The sequence below is a fragment of the Zalophus californianus genome, chromosome 17, assembly GCF_009762305.2.
Source record: "Zalophus californianus isolate mZalCal1 chromosome 17, mZalCal1.pri.v2, whole genome shotgun sequence".
In the NCBI taxonomy this organism is placed as follows: Eukaryota; Metazoa; Chordata; class Mammalia; order Carnivora; family Otariidae; genus Zalophus; species Zalophus californianus.
The window spans coordinates 18,002,133-18,023,744 of record NC_045611.1 but is presented as its reverse complement, the minus strand read 5'-3'; the positions used below and the strand labels follow the sequence as shown (position 1 = coordinate 18,023,744).

The window sequence follows — 21,612 nt, the reverse complement described above, 5'->3', positions numbered from 1 at the left end:
TGAAAGTAACATAATATTATATGTCAACTATACTTCGATTAAAAATAGAAAAAAGAGTATAGGTAAAAAAAAAACAAACTGAGGAAATAGTAGTGATAGAAGAAAAGTATTTGTGTGGGGCGCCTGGGTGGCTCAGTCATTAAGCGGCTGCCTTCAGCTCGGGTCATGATCCCAGGGTTCTGGGATCGAGTCCCGCATCGGGCTCCCTGCTCCGCGGGAAGCCTGCTTCTCCCTCTCCCACTCCCCCTACTTGTGTTCCCTCTCTTGCTGTGTCTCTCTCTGTCAAATAAATAAATAAAATCTTAAAAAAAAAAGTATTTGTGATAACTAAGATGGAAAAACTCAGTATCCAATTTGACAAAGGATAGATTTTTTCCTACAACTTGTATAGATGTAAAAGGCAGTTTGCTGTGAAGATACACAGATCATAAGCTCTATCACTTGGAAAAACAATGTTTGTTTTCACTAATTAAGGAAATACAGTGAAAAAAACCGTGAGGTTCCATTTTATTCCCGCAGAACTAACTGAAATGAATAAAATTGATGAACAGGGGTGTGGAGGGTGTGTGGGTGAGCAGACACACTTGTGGTTTTATTGGTGACAATTTAATTTCTCCACTTCAACAGTTGAATGTCTGCTGCGTGCTAGGTCTTGAAGTGGCTCTGGCAGATGTTTAGTGAGCCCTTGAAATGTGCTAGATGCTAGTGATTGGAAGATTGAATGAGACGATATCCAGGCCCCAAAGGCTTTTTGGTGTGGTGGGGAGACTGAAAAGAAAATAAGACATTTCAAGGGCCATTTTGCCTTAACTCCTCTTCTTGGGGCTCAGGTTACCTGGCCTGGGTCCTCAAAGCCTACCCTTGTGTGGACACAGGATCCTCCTCAGGGGGTTCATGGTCTAATGGTAAAGATATTTCAGGGGTATCTGTAACTGGCATTTGAAGAAGTAGTAAATGACTTGGCAGAGGGGGGTTTGGGAATCCCAAGGAGGACAAGTTACTGCTGGCAGAGCTGGAGGCCCCAGCAAGGGCTTGCCTTGCTTTACCCTGCTCATTTCCAGCTGAAGTTCAGCCTGGCTGCAGAGCTTCTTTTTATGAGCACAGGCCACTCAATGCTGCCCACTTTTCCACTTGCGTTTTTGCTTGGCCCTGCAACTAAGATCACTGGTTATAGGGGCTCTGTGTTGGGCTGTGTCCATCCCTTGGGACACCACACAGGTTCTTGGGGCTTAGATGCCAACCGTGTATCCATAACTACTTGGTGGTGGTGATTTGTTTGGCCAGACCTGGTGGACATCAGGTATTTGGTGACCTGAATGCCACAGAAACATTACGGTGTGTACTGTCCTGGATGATGAGTATGCTGGGGGGAGTCCTGTGGATGCCATAGGTGCCCGTTGGCCACGTTAGCCCTCCATGCTCCCATGAGGGAGCAAAGACTATTGTGCCCACTTGGCTGGAGTTGGGACTTGCTGAGGCTCATAGGTAGTCAATATGGGGCAGAGTTTCTTCCTATATTTTTCTGGACCCACAGAACCCCTGGGCATGAGCTTCTGGGCAGTGTGGCAGGTACATGGCTCTTGTGATTTTTCTTACACATTTCTTGAAATGATCACTGAACAAAGCAGAACAGTTGTCTCCTACTAAGAGGCAGAGAATCTCAGTCCTTCAGGAGACAGGAGCTTTCCCTTCATTTTCATGATCCCGATTTGGAAGACACCTCTTTCTCCTTTCTTTCCTGAGTCTGTTTGAAAATGTCCAGAGCTCAAGAGCTTGCCCCTTTTATTTCCACAGTGTGATCCATGTTGGACAAGAGTTCTAGAATTGACCGTGGGGTGCCTGGCGTGGCTCAGTTGGTTGAGCATTTGCCTTCAACTTGGGTCATGATCCCGAGGTCTCGGGATCCAGCCTTGCAGAGCCTGCTTTTCCCTACTCCTCCCCCCCCCCCCCAACTCATGCTTTCTGTCCTTATCTCTCTCTCTCTCAAATAAATACATTTAGAAAAATCTTATAGAATTGGTCTCAAATCTTCCTCCCTCTGCTTTTATTCACTGGTCCCACTTTTGTCCTTGGACATTTCCTGGGAGCCCATCACTGTCTGCTGTTTGCGTAGGGATGAGATAGTAGGTTCTTTGAGGGGATGGACTGGAACTGAGACTAGTAGGTGAGGAACGTGTCCAGGTGTCCATAATCTGGGCTATTGTCTTTTCTCTGGCTCCTGAGTGGCTCACCCTTTCTAGGCCCCCAACATCTCCAAGGTCCCTGGGAAGAGCAGCTGATTGAGGGTAGATCACTCAGGCTCCTGCTTGCCTTAGGCGGGGAGGTCAGCACTACATTCCCCAAAAGCCATGATTTGTTGTTAGTAGTAGGGTGATAGGCCAAGTGACCCCCCCATTAATGATTCCCAGTGATGGTCCCTGCCCCTGTACCCAGGACCTACATGACCAGCACTGACAAGTGCCCTCTGATTCCTCTGCAGGAGCTGATTGACCTCAAGATGCTTCAGTGCAAGAGAGTTGTCAATGGTGAGTGCGGTTCTGGTCCCAGGATTGTGTGTGTGCCTGGTCAGGCCCAAGCAGCACTAGCTACCCCTGCCCTTGCCTGGGGTGACAGTGTCCTTCCCGTGCGCCTGGCTGTGTGGTTTTGTGGATCATGTGCCCCCTTGACAACAGTCACTACTCCCCAGAGACTCTAACAAAGAGCCAAATGTGAGATAGACTGAACATACCTTCCACCCACAGGCTTGCTGGCTTAGAAATTGATAGGTTTGGTAGTGGGGAAGGGGTGCCCCTAAAAGCCTTGGGGTCACGATGGCTTCAACATTGTTCCTGGCTCTGTCACTTGCTAACAGTATGACTTGGAGCAAGTCATATGACATCTCTGCCTCCATTTTTTCAGCTCTAAAATGAAAATCAAAACCCCTGCTTTACTTAGTTTTCAATTAGCGATAATTGCGCCTCAGATAAACCTCATTGGCTATGATACTGCCACTGCGCAAAGCTTCCCCTGCTTTACTTAAATCATAGGGTTGGAGTGAGAATCAAATAAGATAAGGTACATGTAAGTACTTTGCAAATAGAAGTGGTTGTGCTAAATTGTGGTTTTGCTTGTGCTTTATTGATGAGGCTGATTCTGTTTTGATTAGAGTTGTGGTATTGTCTGAGGTTTTTTGAAATGTATACACATTTGTGAAATCTTAATGTCGGTTCATCAGAAATTATGACTCAATTTTGTCTTTAATTGTTTTAGATATATATTTTTTTGTTCTGAAAATTTTATTTTCACAGACCCTTTATATAACCCTAGAGGATGAAAATCCCCCATAATCCCATATTTGAAAAAGTAATCACTAAGAGGAATAATGCATATTTTTTACACATTTAGTAAAGCATGTATATAAAAATAGAGCATGTTTCTGTGTATGCCCTCCCTTGGGATCATGCTCTGCATATTTTGCCCCTGACTTTTTGTACTATGATCTTTTCCCATGTTGGTATCTATAGGTAGCTATGTCAGAATTGATTTCATCAGTGCTTTACTGCGGTTTCTAATATTTTGCTGTTATAAATAAAGCTGTAGTATAAACACACTAGGTTTTTGTGGTTCTTCTCTCAGACTTCCGCCTGCTAGTCATGAGCCTGTGCTGTTGGAATTCACTTCCATTGCCTCTCCCAACATGTCACCACTTGGACCCTACCTTTTTAATCTTCTAATCTGTTTAGTGCTGGGTTGATAATAACAGCTTCCATTTATGGAAGTGCTTTACGTGTATGAAAGATCTCATTTATTTTTCAAAATAAATGCACAGGGTATGCCTAGTCTCTCATCTGCCATGTTGGATCTCTTTCATGTGGCAGTCATCTTTGAAGCTAGTAATGGTGGTACCTACTGTAGTGCTTTATTATGAAGAACATATGAAATTCTTATTATTTGCAATAGTTGTTTTTTTTTTTTAAGATTTTATTTGACAGAGGGGCACCTGGGTGGCTCAGTCATTAAGCATCTGCCTTCAGCTCGGGTCATGATCCCAGGGTCCTGGGATCGAGCCCCACGTCAGGCTCCCTGCTCCGCGGGAAGCCTGCTTCTCCCTCTCCCACTCCCCCTGCTTGTGTTCCCTCTCTCGCTGTGTCTCTCTCTGTCAAATAAATAAAAAATCTTTAAAAAAATTTAAAAAAAAAGATTTTATTTGACAGAGAGTGAGAGGGAACACAAGCAGGGGGAGTGGGAGAGGGAGAAGCAGGCTCCCCGCGGAGCAGGGAGCCCGACGCTGGGCTCGATCCCAGGACCCTGCTGTCACGACCCGAGCCGAAGGCAGACGCCCAACGACTGAGGCCACCCAGGTGCCCCTGCAATAGTTATGCTCTATAAAATTGCTTTGAACAGGGGCGCCTGGGTGGCTCAGTTGGTTAAGCGTCTGCCTTCGGCTCAGGTCATGACACCAGGGTCCTGGGATCGAGCCCGGCGTTGGGCTCCCTGCTCCGCGGGGAGCCTGCTTCTCCCTCTCCCACTCCCCCTGCTTGTGTTCCCTCTCTCGCTGTGTCTTGTCTCTGTCAAATAAATAAATAATATCTTTAAAAAAAATTGCTTTGAACACCAAATTAGCAAATACTGAACCATTGCTTTTAGGGAAAATACAGTATTAGGTTCCTGTGAGCCTCGGGTTACAACAATTTCACTAACAGATCAGTACATAATCTTGTTTAATGTGTAAGTCTATTTAAACATTGAACTCACAGTCAGCAGTACTCTAATTTCATGTTTGAACAAAGGTTGTTTGACGTGGATTTTCTCCCTAAGGCACCCCACAGCCTTGTGCTTAGGAGCACTAGAGAGCACTTCGGCTCTGTGCTTGGGGCCATTTTCAACAGCGAGAGCAACAAAAGCAAATGCGAAAAAAATGTGGCATTAAATATACCACCTTAAAGACACTTTATTTACAGTGTGAGAGCTGAAATAAGAAGGTAGAGCCTTGCCTTGTCTGACCTCAGCTGGGAAGGCATGCACCAGGTGACTGACTTTTTTTGCAGTTCTACATATATCTGTGAATGACCATGAAAATGGCATGAGTATTGACTTTGGGGTTACAGATGCATTTTAGCAAGCAGGCAAATTTGCAAGTACGTAAGTACACATAATGAGGGTTGATTGTAATAGAGTGAATCTCCACTCACAGTACCTAGCACATGGTAAATTAAGAAACAGCAACTTTCCTCAACCTCAGAGTGACACTGGGAATATTTGGGCCAAACCTGAAATACAGACAAGGTACCACGTGTATACATTTTTTTTCAGTGTTTTAAAAATTATGAAATATACACACTACACCAATGAAGTACATAAAACAAAAGCATGTGGTATAACAAATAACTGTAAAGCAACCAGCATGTAACTACCATCACCTAAGTCAGGGACTGGACCATCATCAGCACCTCAGAAACCTCCATGTGCATACCGATTTCTTTGAAGAATTGTGTACTTCCAGCATCCCTTTTTCCCCTTCAAAGTGATATTTTTGCTGTGTTTTCTTCCAGGGTTAGGCTAGATTGAACTTCCTTTCTTCATTGAGTGGCCCGGTGTGTTTGTGTTTTCTTGCAGAGGTGCTCAGCACAGTGGACTTTGTCGCCCCTGATGACCGAGTAGTCTTCCGCACCTGCGAAAGAGAACAGAACAGGGTTGTCTTCCAGATGGTATGAGATCCCAGGGGCTGAGCGCCCTCCCAAGGGTTACTCATCCTTAAATACCTGGGCTCCGTTGCACAGTGGTGGTTTCCTGAGACTCTGCTTCAGTGTTTTTCAAAGATTTGTTCATGAGTGTTTACACTGTCAGAGACGATTTAAGGAAATCAAGCTTTAGCATTCTTGTTACATGCCTCCAGTGTCAAATACAATTTCCTTAGTTGCAGGAGTTGTCTGTTTGGCATAACATATTTTTTACTCCCTAGAATTGGTTATTCAATTCACATTCTTTGTTTTTTGTATAGTCTGTACATATTTCCCATAGAAAGAAAATTAGGTTTCCTCAAGAGCAGTTAATTTACGTTAGGCTTGTAATGACTCCATAGCGTTCTTCTCTCACTTAGGGAATTTCTTGGTGCTTTTTCAGAAATAGATTCTGCATGATGTTTAAGTTTTTAAAAGGTTGGTAATAACAATGGGTAGACATATGATAAAGCAAACATAGCAAAATATTAATTGTAGAATGTAAGTGGTGAGTATATGAATGAATGTTCACTATAAAATTTTGTCAACTTTTTTGTATGTTAGAAAGTAATCACAGCATTGAGGACATTTTCTAGGCCTTCCGGGTCCAATTTTTACCTCCGACAGTGAGCTAGTAGAGTGGGCTGGCTGTTTAAGAGGATGCCAGCCAGACTCTACTCGCTGAAGTGCGTGTGCATGCGCACACGCATACGTGGTGTCATCGCTGGGTTTGTCTGTGCATCTGTGCACATGTACCTGCGTCATGGATGGTGGTTGAGGGAGCCTCTTTTGTTTCCAGGGGACTTCAGATGCGGAGCGAGCCCTTGCAGTGGCCAGACTTGTGTAAGTTCTTCTCTCTTTGGGACTGCCTTTGCCTCTCCTGTGGGCTGTGAAGCTTTACTATTACTGGTGACCCTGAAGGCGACTACCCTTCTGTCTCTTAGCTCTCTACCTTCTCTTTCCAGGTTAAGAGTGTCTGGTTTTTTTTCTCTGTTTTTGGCCTCTGAGGGCTGGCCTGGGACTCATGTGTACCCATGTACCCAGATCCCAGATAACGTCTGTTCAGGCAACTATTTTTTAGTGTTTATTCATGAAGCTCCCTTTCCAGGGATTCTTATGACTGATCCCTAAGGTTTTGAGTCTCATGAAGTGTAGGGTAAGGCTTATTACTGCCTAAATTAATGAAGGCAGGAGAGTACTGTGGTTAAAGAGATGGGCTTTGGAGTTAGACAGACCTGGGTTGGAATTCTGGTTGCTGCTTGCTGAGTGACCTTACATAAGTTACCTAACCATACTTTAACTAGGAGAACTTAGTTTCCTTACCTAGGAAGTGGGACCAGTAGTACTACCTACCTCTGCCATTATAGGTGATGGTAAATGAGATAATGCACGTAAATGTCTTCGCAATATGTGGTATGTAGTGAGGGATTAGTGTTAGCTATTATTATTATTAATTACAATAGCACTGAGAAGGAACTCAGGCATTAGTTACAGACTATTAACTGTATACACACCAGAGGATGAGCTCAGGGTCCTTTCCACATCTGAAAATTGTTGGGAGTAAACCAACTGTGCAGCCCAGCAAACAAAGGCAGTCCCATAACTTCTACTAGAACCAGTGCTCTGGGAACGGGCTCTGGTGTTCATGTCACTTCTGTGCATTGACAAATGGCTTTCACTACCCAAGTCAGAACTGGAACTCTGGGATCAAGTTCAATGTGGCTCAGTATTTGGATTATCTGATATAATTCCCAAGTGGCAAAGTCCTCCAAAACTAGCCCGTTGTAGATGTTTGAGCACAATATGCTCTTCTTGAACTCTGCTCAGGGAAAGCAGTTGCACCTTTCAGAGACCAATTTCTTCACCTTCTGTCACTGGGGGTTGGCATGTTTAATAGGGCCAGGGACATGGTAAGAGAGGTTCATGAGCACAGATCCATGCCTTTGACTCTAAATTCTCTCCTCAAGTTGGATCTTTATTATAATCTTCTCTACCTCATGTTTTCCCAGGGAAAATGATGTGGCTGGTATTGATGTAAACATGGGCTGTCCAAAAGAGTATTCTACCAAGGTAAACTGATTTCTTTTTTAAATTAAAAAAAATTTTTTTTAAAGATTTTGTTTATTTGTCAGAGAGAAAGAGAGCAAGAGCGAGAGTGTGAGCACAAGCAGGGAGAGTGGCAGGCAGAGGGAGAAGCAGGCTCCCTGCCAAGCAAGGAGCCCGATGTGGGACTCGATCCCAGGACCCTGGGATCATGACCTGAGCCGAAGGCAGACGCTTAACCGACTGAGCCACCCAGGCGTCCCTAAACTGATTTCTTTATATACCTCACAAATACAGGGTACAGAGTAAAGGCAACTAACAAGACATTACCTGACTCTGGACTAGGTCCGTACTAGATGGAGAAAATACTCAAAAGGATATTGTTAGGTCAACTGGCAAAGTTGGACTACGGGCCATAGCAGATTAGCTAAAAATATTGTATCAGTATAAGTTTTTGAAGTTGATAACTCTTCTATGGTTTTGTTAGAATATCTCTATTCTTTTTTTTAAAAGATTTTATTTGGGGCACCTGGGTGTCTTAGTTGTTGAGCGTCTGCCTTCGGCTCAGGTCATGATCCCAGGGTCTTGGGATTGAGCCCCGCATCGGGCTCCCTGCTCGGTGGGAAGCCTGCTTCTCCCTCTCCCGCTCTGCCTGCTTGTGTTCCCTCTCTCACCGTCTCTCTCTGTCAAATAAATAAATTTAAAAAAAAAAGATTTTATTTTTTTAGGGGCACTTGGGTGGCTCAGTCGGTTAAACGTCTGCCTTCAGTTCAGGTCATGATCTCAGTGTCCTGAAATCGAGTCCCACAGCAGGCTTCCTGCTCAGCAGGGAGTCTGCTTCTTCCTCTGCTCACCCTCCCACCCCGCTTTTGCATGTACATGAAAATAAATAAATAAGGTAAAGATTTTAGTAAAGATTTTATTTTTTTTAATTTTAATTTAATTTTTTTTTTTTAGAGAAAGAGTGAGAGCAGGGCAGGGGGGAGACACAGCAGAGGGAGAGAGAATCCCAAGCAGTCTCCACGCCCAGCGTGGAACCCAATGTGGGGCTCGATCTCACAACCCTGAGATCATGACCTTAGTCCAAATCAAGAGTCGTACCTTCAACCAACTGAGCCACTCAGGTGCCCCTAAAGATTTTTTTTTAAAGATTTATCTATTTGTTTTAGAGAGAGAGAGTGAGAAAGAGTGCATGGGGAGAAGGGGAAAGGGAGAAGGAGAGGGAGAGGAGAATATCAAGCAGACTCCCTGCTGAGCATGGAGCCCAATGTGGGGCTTGATCCCATGACCCCGAGATCATGACCCAAGCTGAAATCAAGAGTCAGACGCTTAACGGACTGAGCCACCCAGGTGCCCCACCCATAAAGATTTTATTTTTAAGTAATCTCTACACCCAACGTGGGGCTCAGACACACAACTCTGAGATCAGAGTTGCACGTTCTACCGATTGAGCCAGCCAGGTGCCCCAAGAATATCTCTATTCTTAGAAAATACACACAAATATTTAGTTGTAAAGGGCTATGATACAGTGTAACCTACCTGTAAGTGGTTCAGGAAAAATTTTATTTACATACACATACACACCTAAATAAACACAAAGCACTCATGCCTGAGTAATTAACGATGTAAATTTTTAAAGAAAAAATTGTGAACAGGGCTTTGTTTTTTCATGAATAAAACTGAGATGTATGCTAAAAAGAATAGAGGATGCAATACATGTGTGCCCGTTGCCATATCAGAAGATCAGAGCAGAGTGCTAGGGCAGCTTGGAGAAAGGAGGGGAAAGGCAGCCCTTAAACTAAGTATCTTCTAGGGAGATGTGGTCCTTGATGAGGGGATCTGGGACCCTGCAGGCAGAGGGAGTGGCACAGGCAGGGGCCCTGGAGAGGCCAGCATGAGGCAGAGGCAGAGAACTTTGAGTTGGGGCATGGAAAATGAAGAGGAAGCAGAAGAGCACAGGATTGAAAATCTTGGTTAGGACCAGATTAGCGGAACTTGGGCTTTTGATGTTTCTGCCTTTTGGAACAGAGAAGCCATGTGATCAGAAACTTAGTTTCCTTCCCCAGGGGAAACCAGCGTTACTGGTTTCTTTGTGTGTCTTTCCAAATATATTCTGTGATAGAAATACTTAGAAATACTAATTTGAGAGCCATGTCTGGTAGATTCAAGTGGAAACGGGCTAGGGGTAGGGACACGGATTTAGGAGATTCCTGGTGGAGAGAGGAGAAGTGAAACTGGAGCAGCATTTGATAGGACTTGGCTGGCAGTTGATTGGACTGGGTGGGGGGAGGTGGAGTGAGTGTTTGGGGTAGAGGGAGGAAAGACCAGTAGTCAGGAGGACAGTTTGTCTTCCACATGATTGGGACTGCTGGAGAAAAAGCATGTTTGGGACAGATAACAAGGACAGCCTGGGGTTGGCTGCATATGAGGCACCAGAGGGAGTCCTGTGCGGCTGCTGCTGGGAACCTTATCACAGGATGTGCGGTCAGGGTCTGCAGTGTAGACACAGCAGATGTCCCCCTGGATTCACTGCCCAGAATCAGCTACTCTGTTCCCTGGAGTTAGGTGGCTTGGGGACGTTGGCTTTAGGCCAGGAGGGCAAAGATTACTTGAAGGAAAGGCTTTTTGGATGCTTGAAAACCACAGGGCCTTGTAGATAGCTACTTCAAGGAATTATGGAGGTTTGAAATTGTCTGTGAGGAGTTGAAAACTTGGGACCTTGTTTTGCTGTCTTCTAATTACTCCTTTGTACTTCTGAGATATGTAAAGAGCAGAGTTTAAATTATTGGCATAATCTCCCTGATACATTGTGGCGTGGAAAAGCAAGGAGCCAATTTAGATATGGTATACCACCATTTATATATGAGGGATGATATTTATATATGTTTACATTTCTAGTCATAGAATATATTTGGAAAGACACACAAGAAACTAGTGACACTGGTTTTCCCTGGGGAAGGAAATCAAGTTTTTATTTGGTTTGGCATAAGGAATAAATTCCCATTGTAGGGGTGCTCCTCAAAATAGCTAACATCTGGCACGCACGGCCCTGGCCCTGACCAGTCAGAATAGATAGCTCCCAGTATGCTATACGAGTATATACCCCCTGAAGAGCCACTCTCTTCTCATGGTTCAAAAATTGAAGCCTTATGAAAAGTATATATTGAAAAGTTTTCCATTTCTCAGGGAAGGGGAGTTCTTACTTTTTACCCTTTTGAACCTTTAAAATTTTTAACGTGTTACCTGTTCAAAAAAGCAAATACGTTAACTAGAAAGGAAGGAAGGAAGGAAATACTAATTGACAAAGCCATTGTTGTAGAAGGGCTGGATTTTAGATCCTGTGATTTCCACAAGGAAGGACTGTGACTGTGTGTGAGGTGGACGAACGGAGCCGGGGGTGAGTGGCCAGGGCTTCCTTAAGCCTTCTGAGGTTTGTATTTGTGGCCAAGGTAGACCAGGACTGGTAGCTCCTCCACCCTTCCCAGTCTCCTCTGAAATGCAGGCTCTGGCTGGGCGAGTCTGCAGTGGCTCAGGGTTCTCGGATTCTAACCTGTCACCCTTAAATATGAAATTAAACTGTAATAAGTGAACTTCACACTTCTGAGCACATCCTGTGAGCATTCATTAGTATGCAGTCTGTGTACTGACAAGGGATTTATTTATTGGATTTGGTTTTTTTCCCTTTACCTCATTTTTTAATGGGTTCAGCTCCCCTTTCCTGATTATTAAAGTAATTCATACCATTGTCCAGAACTTGTGTGATATAGGAAAGTATAAAAAAAGACCAACCATCAACAATCCCACCATCAAGAGGCAGCTACTGTTGTTAATGTCAGGAATTAAGTGGCTCCTCGGGTTGTTGGTTTCTGTTAGCTGGGGCTTTTGCTAGAGCTTGACGTCAGTCTGGAGGATTGTTGCTGGCAGGGAAGAGGAGCCTGGGCAAAATTTTCAGGTTATGTTCCTCTAAGTGGCTTTGCTGGCAGTGAAGGTACCAAAACAAGTGTTGGGAGGATAGGCCGAAGGTGTATTGGATTTCATTTCAAAGGGAGAATAATTCATTGCTTTCTTAAGGGCTTACCATATTGTGCAGTTTAGTTTATTAAGACCCTGAGACCCTGGGTAGGGAACGGGCACTCCTGAGGAACAATGTTTGTGGAACCCGCTTGTAGCTAGATCTGTGGGTTTTGCCAAGAGGATCAGAGTGATGACTTTTAGAATTCATCCAACTCTGATCCCTGACATTATGGGCCTGGATGCTGCTGCTTCCTACTTGACTAGAAGTGCCGATTGCCAGTGAAGCTCGGTCTCTTGGCTGTGAGTCCCGGGGTGGTGCCGGCTTGCCATACCACGTTGCCATACCATGGGGAAGGACTACCCTCCTCCAGCTATAAGAAGACCCTCTGTGTGCTTTTCCTTAGGGAGGAATGGGAGCTGCTCTGCTGTCAGACCCTGACAAGATTGAGAAGGTAAGTCCTGCAGGAGTGAAAGCAGAGGTCCTTACACATGCCTGTGAACTAGAGTTGTCTGGAACACCCACCCACCCTCACCTGCCTCCCCCCCTGCAAGATTTAGCGAATCAGTTACTCACTCCACCTGGAGTCTGTGTTTTTTTTGTTTTTTTTTTTTTAAGATTTATTTATTTGAGGGGCACCTGGGTGGCTCAGTCAGTTAAGTGTCTGCCTTTGGCTCAGGTCCTGATCCCAGGGTGCTGGGATCGAGGCCTGCATCAGGCTCCCTGTTCAGTGGAGAGTCTGCTTCTCCCTCTCCCTCTCCCCCTGCTTGTGCTCTCTCACTCACTCACTCTCTCTCTCTGTCAAATAAAAAAAAAAATCTTTAAAAAAAGATTTATTTATTTGAGAGAGAGAGAGAGAGCACATGAGCACAACCCCGAGATCACCACCTGAACTGAAACCAAGAGTTGGTCGCTTAACTAACTGCGCCACCCAGACACTCCCCCTCCCTTTTTTTTAAAGTAAGCTCTGTGCCCACCATGAGGCTTGAACTCATGACCCCGAGATCCAGAGTTGCATGCTTTACCGACTAAGTCAGCCAGGTACTCCTGGAGTCTGGAAAATTTTTGAAAGGCTTCCCATTGACTGTGACATACAGCCAGGTTTGGGAACCCCTGAGCGAGTGTACAGCAGCCTTGGAGTTCCTCAAAAGCCCAGGGCTTAGGGACATGTCAATTGAGAGCTGGGGCCTTGAGGAGTCACTTAGAGCCACCTGTGTGTGGTCTGTCTCCCTTCTGAGAAGATCATGAGAGCATACGCCAGGCTACCTGTGGATTGTGGACAGACTCAGTGGTGTTGGGGTGTGGGGATGGCCTCTCCCAGGGGGCTTGCTGAGAGCAGCAGTGGGTCTCCTCCCTACTGGTGGAGTCTACCACCAGCCTTTGAAAGCCATCAGGCCAGGGTCATGTGAGGCAAGCTGAACTTGGTCACCTCTGGTCCCCTTCCCTTGGTGATTCCAAAGGCCAGGTTTATGAGGCCCTGGCATTTGCCACCCCGTGTTGTGAGCTGCCAGGGCCTGTAGGGGTGACATTTTCTGCTATACCATATATACCTGTTACTTCTTTCTCAGTCCACCAGCTCTCTCTCTCTTGCTCCTCTTAGCTCCTTTATTTTCATTTTCCATTCCCACTTCCCTGTCTGGGCTTTAAGCCTCCTAGTGCCTCCAATAGGCTAGAGCAACTCGGAAAAGGCACCACCAGTAAAAGCTGCCATTATTTGTGCTGGCTACCCTGTCAGCACCTCGACTGTGTATATTCCTCCAGCCCCACTGTCTTTGGGATCTTGGAAGACCAGTGTGTTGATGGGCTTGGTGCCTTTCAGTTTTTCCTATGTGCATATAGGTACAAATATGTAATGTGCCTATATATGTATATATATTCAATTTGTTCCTCAAGCCCTTTGACGTAGACAGGGGAGACATTTGTTATGTCTATTTGATCAAGAATAATAAAACTAAAGCACAGAGAGATAAAAGTAATTTGCTCACGATTATGTAGCAGATAAGTAGCAGGCGGAGCTGAGGCTAGGGCCATGGTCTTGTGACCCCTACCCCAGTATCAGTTGCCCCCTCTTGATGGTATCTCAGTTTAAAGGTGCCCAGGTGTAGTTTGTAAGTGTCTCGCTACAGGTCAGTAGACATCTGGACTTAGGAACCTCCAGTCAGACACCTCTATGCAAGATGGAGTGGATTTGGACAACTGTGGATGTTAAATTCATCACCACACTTTGGGGAGAGGGCCCCAGTGTGGGGTGGTTTGGCGTCACAACATGTGCCCACAGACATTTTTGTTATCCTGTTCTCCAGCCTCCTGGTTTCTCCCTCCCATACTGTTGGCTCTGTCTTCTCCACGGCCCCTCTTTGGATAAGGCACATTTCATACATGAGGCAGCAGAGTTATACTGCTCAGTTCATTCCATTCCTTTTCCATTTGATGGCGTTGTTGGATGGACCAGGTTGGACTCGTGGATGGGGTTTGCCTCATGGAGGTTGCAGGCTTCCACAACAAAGCTAGATGGGACCCAAGAATAGTGGACTGGATTAGATGCAGGTTCAAACTTGGCTGGCAGACTGGGTGACGTGGGTGAGAACCTTGTGGGTTCTTTCAGGCTGGTGTTTTAGGTCCATGGTCTTGTCTGTGGGAGCATTTCAAGGCTATGTGCAGAATTTTTTCAAAATAAAGATACTCATTTGGGATGATGAAAAATTTTGGAAATAGGTAATGGTGATGGTTGTATAACATTGCGAACGTAATTAATGCCACTGAATTATACACTTAGAAATGCTTGAAATGGAAAATTTTATGTTATATATATTTTACTACAATAATAATACTAAAAAAGGATTTTATCTGTTGAGAATTCTATATACCCTTGGAGTGGATAGGGGCTGGGAGGGAGTATTATTTAGCCTTTTGAGAAAGCGTCCTAGGTAACTCTAATGTACCCTCCCTAGATTAAGAACCTCATTTTATTTTTTATTTTTTTTAAAGACTTTATTTATTTATTTGACAGAGAGAGACACAGCAAGAGAGGGAACACAAGCAGGGGGAGTGGGAGAGGGAGAAGCAGGCTCCCCGCCGAGCAGGGAGCCCGATGCGGGGCTCGATCCCAACACCCTGGGATCATGACCTGAGCTGAAGGCAGATGCTCAATAACTGAGCCACCCAGGTGCCCCAAGAACCTCATTTTAGACTCTAGGTTAGTAATGTCCCCTCTCTCACCCCTACCCAAGATTTCCTGGGGCCCCCTGGCTGCCCAGGGCATTCCCCTGTGCATGGTACACTGAGGCTATGACTAACAGTTGGCAGGGCCAGGACTTGAACTCAGTTCCCAGTGATTCCTAAGCCTATGCTCTCCCATCTTCCTTTCTGCCCATCCTGCAACGACCAGGGGAGCTAAGAGTCAACTTTTCCTGAGTCAGCTAGGAGAGGTGTAAGATGAGCCTGCCTGTAGGAGGATGTGCTGTGTTATCTGTGTTACGAGCTTACCTCAGGTCCTTCTCCCCCCTCAAACTTTCACACCACAGACAGGTGGTGTAACTTGGATCTGGGAGAGTTGAGTCCAGCAGGGTTTCATGCTAGAGCCTAGCCAGAAGCAGTCTGTATTCACCCAGTCCCCTTAATGTGACCTTTGCAGGTGGCTGGGGATTTTGATTACTAATTTCCTTCCTGATTCTGAACACGCACATGAACTGAACAGAAATACTAAAGAAAGTGCTTAGAGCTACTTGGATGAAATACAGCAAAGGAAGTTCTGCAGAACAGAACTGGATCAAACCAGCTGACGTTGCTTTAGTCACCAAACATCAGGGGATTCTAAGTCAGCACTAGCAAAGGAACCTTCCAGAGATGGTACTGCTAGTCTTAAGTATAGGACTAGAGAGAGAATTTTTATTGTGTACCTCAGTGGATCTGGCAGTCGTCCCCCACCCCATTAAAGGGTAGTTGCCCCCTAAGGCCTGCCAGAGTGACCCTAGAACCACAGGCCCAGTCCAACTCCTGGGGCAGCATCTGGGGACTTTTCCTTCCTGCCAGTCCCTGGCATTTGTGCTTAGGCCAGTAGGCCCTCTCTTGCCCTTTATCTGTCTACCTGCCTTGTCAGCCCAGCTTCTTGGTATGTCTTCTGGATTGGTTTGTCTCAGCTTCGGCCTGAGAGAAAGCCCTCTGGGACTGGTTCTTGCAATCTGGCTCTCTGCTGCCCCCACTTGTCTAGAACCAAGACTGACAGCAGTGGCCTGGGTGTCCCCTGTGCTCTGCTGGCAATCCAGTTCTTGGAAGAGGGCTCTTGGGATCACCTTCCCTCCAGCTTGCCTAGCCTGAATTTTTTTTAAATTTTTAAAAATTATTATTTTACAGTAATCTCTATACCCAATATGGGGCTTGAACTTCCGACCTCAAGATCAAGAGTTGGATGCTCTACAACTAAGCCAGCCATGAACCCCTAGCCTGAAATTTTTGACGAGGGAAGAATATAGCAATACGACAGACGTTCATTGTCATCTGCATGTCTCTCTCTCTCTCTTTTTTTTTTAAGATTTTATTTATTTATTTGACAGAGAGACACAGCCAGAGAGGGAACATAAGCAGGGGGAGTGGGAGAGGGAGAAACAGGCTTCCCGCGGAGCAGGGAGCCCGATGCAGGGCTCGATCCCAGAACCCTGGGACCATGACCTGAGCCGAAGGCAGACGCTTAACGATTGAGCCACCCAGGCGCCCCTTTCTGCGTGTCTCTTGGTCTCTGATTCATATGTGATCTGACTCTTTCCTGTATGACCTCTTGATCTTTCTTTGAAGTCCTTTGCAATTACTGTGCAAATTAATACTTTTTAGTGTGTTGAATATGTTGTCTTTTACTTTGCCAATTTCACTTCTGTGTAACCAGCCCACCTAAAGAGAGGTACATGAGAAAAAAGAGAGAGAGAGGCTCATGAGGACAGGGCCCAGGCAGGACCTGTACGACCTTCCTGGCTCCCTCACTTGGCAGATCCTGGAATAGCACTTGGGGAACGTGGCCTTCAAGCAGGAAAGAAGCTGTCCTCCATGTCTTTCCAACCAGGACGAGGCCTCAGAATCATGTTGAGGAGGGAGGGTGTTAAGCTGAACCTTTAAAAAAATTTTTTTTATAAAAAAGATTTTATTTATTTGAGAGCACATGTGTGCGTGCAAGAGAGCGCACACCAGCGGGGGGGAGAGGCAGCGGGTGGGGAGGGGCAGCGGGAGACGGAGAAGCCGACTCCCTGCTGAGCCAGGAGCCCAGTGCGCGGCTCGATCCCAGGACCCTGAGATCATGACCTGATCTGAAGGCAGACACTTAACCGTCTGAGCCACTGAGGCACCCCAAGATCTACTCTCTTAACAACTTTCCTGGATATCCTACAGCAGTGTTAGCTGCAGGCATTATGTTGTACATTAGATGTTTGTGCCTTTTGACACCTTTCTCCAGTTCCCCCTCCCAACGCCTCTGGTAACCATCAATCTGATTTCTTTTTCTAGGAGCTTTTCTTTTTATTAGATTCCACATATAAGTGAGATCATACCATATTTGTTTTTCTCTGACTTATTTAGTATAATGCTTCAAGGTCCATTCATGTTTTTTGCAAATGGTAGGACTTCCTCATTTTTTATGGCTGGATAAGATAGTCTTTTGAAAACACATATTCCTAAGCCCTGCCCCTAGAGACCCATTTAGGAAGTATAGGGTAGAATGTAAGATTCTGTATTTCTTAAGCTCTACAGATGATTCTGATGTTTGCCTGGCAAAGGATTACTGTGTTCTACATAGGCATGCATGCAGGTCCATTCATTCATTCATTTACCAAGTATAGTACACCACGGTGTACCAGGCAAGGGGCTTCTGGCGCTGGGGTGCTAGCGTAGGAAAGGAAGGACACCTACGTGAACATAGACTTGTCCATGCCACGGTGGTGCACAGGCCTGTAGCACAGTTAATTAGTCTGAGCAGTGTGGCTGTTTTTCTAGAATAGTTTGTGTTTTCCTGTCCGCAGATCCTTAGCACTCTTGTTAAAGGAACCCGCAGACCCGTGACCTGCAAGATTCGCATCCTGCCATCGGTAAGAATAATGTGTTACATTTCAAGGTGCATTTTCCCTGGGGATGTTCATTTGTGGGGTGGTGAGTGATTCTCGAGGAGCTGAATTAGGTTTGGAGGAGGGAGTGGGGCTGAGCCCACTCTGGGAGCTGGCAGCTGTTCCCCCGGTAGCTTCAGTAACCACCCTGGGCTGTCCTCCTCCTCAGCTGGAAGATACCCTGAGCCTTGTGAAGCGGATGGAGAGGACTGGCATCGCTGCCGTCGCAGTTCATGGCCGGTGAGTGGTTGCCTAGCTAGTGACTGACTTGCAGGGAGGTCCTCAGCTCTCTTTTTTTAAAAAATGTTTTATTTATTTGAGAGACAGAAAGAGATAACAAGAGAGAGCATGAGCTGGGGGTGCAGAGCAGAGGGAGAGGGAGAAGCAGGCTTCCCGCGGAGCAGGGAATACGATGTGGGGCTCGATCCCAGGGCCCCTGGATCACAACCTGAGCTGAAGGCAGACGCTTAACCGACTGAGCCATCCAGGCGCCCCAGCTCCCAGCTATCTCAACAATGCTTCGCCAGACCCCAGGTGACAGCCAGCTTTTCTTCTACATATGCAGCCTACCTCTGCCTAGCTCTTTGACATCCTATAAGTCCTGAGGGCAGTCAAACCCTTTGTAGGCTGGCATTCTTCTTTGTTTCATTCACTGAGCATCTACTGGTGGTAGACACTGCACTGAGTTTAAAGACAGACAGACGGAGAGGAAGACTGAGTTTAGAGACACAAGAGGAAAGAGAAAGACCCATACCCTCAGGATGTGTAAATGGTAGAGATCGAGTGATAGGTTCAGAATTGAACCATGCAGCCAGGAAGTGGTGGGATTAGAACTGTGAATCTCATTTTCTTTCCACTACGTTGAGCAATGGCTTCTCCCTCAAATGATCCTAAGCAGATGGCTGTTCTTTTAAAGGCACCGTCTGTCACGGTGACTACTTGAAACAGCCCTTGTATCTGCAGCTAATGTGCTCTCTTCTGGGAGCTGACGTGCTGCTGACGGCTCCTTTTGCTTTCCCAGGCCGACTTGCTCCCTGTGTCTACGATGTGCTTTTGTACATCCCAGGTCAACAGACTTTGGCCAGAGTGACCTCTCTTCTCTGAGTGTTGTTCCTTTTGGGTTTCAGGGGTCTTGTAGGAACAGCCCACTGTTTGCTGGTTGTGTCTATTACAGCGTTTCAGACAAGTGAACCCGTTAACTCCAACATGTGAAAGAGAAAAGCAGAGCTGTACGGGTTGAAGCCAGTAGGGGGCGGTGAAAGGCCACACACATGTACACACATACTCCTCCCTGCCACAGCAGGCTCTAGGCTCAGGCTGCCTGGTTTGGGCTCCCGGCTCTGCTGCTTGTTGGCTGTGTATCCTTGGACACATCACTTAACCTCTCTGAGCACCACATTCCTCATTTATAGCGTTGTCTTGAGGCTTTTATGAGATTGTGAATATATAGCCTTCACATAGTGCCTGGCATCTGGTATTCTCTGAATAAATATAGCTATTCCTTTTTGCCAGTAGTTGGAAACACCAGGAAGACAGATATGGGTGAGTTTAAAGAGGGGCCTTCAGGCCATCAAAGCTGTTGAGGATGGACTGGCCTGGCTGCTGAGGGTGTGGGGAGGTGGAGGTGAGGGATGGGTTGATAGGCCTTCTGAGGCCCTGTGGCCCCTGACCCTTTTATTGAGGAGTGTACCAGAAAGGATGGGCCCAGGCAAGAACTGAGCAAGGTCTGTCTGGTCGACCATCTCTTTTGCTCATTCCTGAGCACAGCTTAGATCAGGGCTCACTTCAGTATCCCTAAAACTTACTCATACACAAGAACTTCTTGCAGTTGACCTTGGAAGGAGGGGCCCCAGGCTGTGGTCCTGCCTCCCCGGGGCTCGTTGTGACAGCCATGATCTGTGGCCTGTCCTGGCTGTGGGGTCTGCCCTGTGCCAGGTGCCTCTCCCCAGAATCAGCTGCCCAACTTGGCCTCAGCATAGGCAGCTGTGTGGGAGTGGCCAGTCTGAGGGCAGCAGCTGTTCCCAGTCTTGTAGGGAGGGCAGGACTGGGACAGTAGGGGCAGCATTCTTAAAGCACCGTCCCTCATCTCTGGCAGAGGTGAGGGAAAGCTAGGGAAAGGCAGTGTGACCTTGGGAGCCAGGCCACCCATACCAGCCCTCTTCTGCCATGCCTCACCCGCCGGCCTGCAAGAGCTGGACTTGCCTTCCCAGCAGGGGCTTATGCTGCTCCTGCCCCTTACAACAGAGGTCATGGAGAGACATCCTCTGCGCCCAGAACCCTGTCCTTCGTGGCCGTGTGACCTTCCTGAGGTTCAGCAGGGAGGACAGTAGGGTTTGGCTAAGGTAAACCTGTCCAAACTGTGACATGGCCTCAGCCCTTGGCCCCATCTTTTTTCCTTATTTCCAAGGAAGCGGGAGGAACGACCTCAGCACCCTGTGAGCTGTGAAGCCATCAAAGCCATTGCTGAAACCCTCTCCATTCCTGTCATAGCCAAGTAAGCCTCTCTTCTTCATCATTTCCTGTTTTATGCTCCTACCTCACTCTGAGGGATTTGAGTTGACATACAAAAAATGGACTCAGATAACATTAAAAAATGATCTAAGGGAAAAGGAAAAAAAGGTGGGACAAAAACATGAGGTTGGGCATGAGGCTGAAAAGTACCTGTCATGTCCCCTGGCCTCTGGTGTGTGGCTGCTGTAGGTATGCAGCAGGCAGGGCATTCTGATGGATGGGTTGAGGTAAGGGGTGTTCACGGGACCGGGAGAGCGAGAAGGCGGCCGCTGAAGCAGGCCCAGGGGACAGTCATGTCACACCCAGAGTTAGGTGTGCAGGGTGTAGGGTGAGTAGTCCCAAGCCAGAGCATACAGAGATATGGCTTAGGGGGCATAAGGCAGGTCACAGTCCAAAGCATTCTGGGCAGCTACAGGACCAGGAGCCGAGACAGGTAACAGTTGTGAGGTACCAGTGACCAGCCCAGAGGCTTAGTAGCAAGACAGTGTTCAGTTGTCATTGGGGAGCTGGCTGTGTGGGCCAGTTGGGAGTCCAGCGTAGCCTTGCACCGTAGGATGGCACCGAGCCCGAGGGCAGGAGGGGAACAGAGAAGTTCCAAAGCCCCGAAGTCCTGACAATAGGCATGCCTGACTGTGAGAAGGAAGAAGGGAGCCAAGGTTGGGGGTGTTAGCCAGGCCTGGTTGTCGCTAGGCCAAGGAGTCGTAGGAGTGGCTTGGAGAGGATAGGACTCAAGAGCCTGGGTCCTGATGCTGCTGCCGCCACCTGAGAGTCTTTCCCACAGTACATACAACACTGTCTCAGAATTGAGGCTGTCACCTGACTCCTAATGGAACAGATACAAACAGAGCGGTTTCCAAGGGGGCCCTTGGGGCTTCCTGGGTGGCAGGAAGGGAAATTGCAACCAAAGTGGGCCTCCTTCCTTCCTCTCATAATCACCACTGCATCTGTGGTTTTTGACCCAGCCATTAGTAGGTATATCAGTGCCCCAGGCTGGGGGTTTTCCTGTGATCCCAACATCCACTTACAGACCCATGTCTTCAGATTTGGGCTGGCTTTAGGATGAGGAGGAAGAAAGGTAAAATCTCTGGGAGACCTGTTATGGGCCAGGCCTGGTTCAGGCTGTTTCACTGCGTCATTTCACTTGGTGTTCTTGACCCCAAAGTGGGGTGTGCGTTATGACCTCCATTCTCCCGAAGTGCTCATAGCTGAAGGATTTGGCCAAAGCCATACAGTTAATGAGTAGCAGTTCTGGGAGTTGCCTTTT

General features: G+C 46.8%; 1 protein-coding gene and 1 non-coding gene across 5 annotated transcripts in view; one reads left to right on the top strand and one right to left on the bottom strand.

Annotated features, from left to right (window-relative positions):
- The window catches only part of DUS2 (dihydrouridine synthase 2), a 51,259-nt gene that overhangs the window by 22,900 nt on the left and 6,747 nt on the right, over positions 1-21,612 (top strand). For 3 of the 4 annotated variants that reach the window (XR_003524281.1, XM_027619843.2, XM_027619845.2), the window contains 8 exons: positions 2,480-2,525; positions 5,596-5,687; positions 6,499-6,542; positions 7,709-7,769; positions 12,161-12,208; positions 17,757-17,822; positions 18,007-18,077; positions 20,245-20,331. Coding sequence is in view for 3 of the 4 variants with exons in the window: in XM_027619843.2 (XP_027475644.1) it covers positions 2,480-2,525; positions 5,596-5,687; positions 6,499-6,542; positions 7,709-7,769; positions 12,161-12,208; positions 17,757-17,822; positions 18,007-18,077; positions 20,245-20,331 (515 nt within the window). In the remaining variant the exon portion in view is untranslated. The remainder of the gene's footprint in view (positions 1-2,479; positions 2,526-5,595; positions 5,688-6,498; positions 6,543-7,708; positions 7,770-12,160; positions 12,209-17,756; positions 17,823-18,006; positions 18,078-20,244; positions 20,332-21,612) is intronic. The other variant, XM_027619844.2, reaches the window with a different exon arrangement.
- Positions 2,866-3,002, bottom strand: LOC113936806. Its single transcript, XR_003524371.1, has one exon. It is a non-coding gene; the product is annotated as a U4 spliceosomal RNA (small nuclear RNA).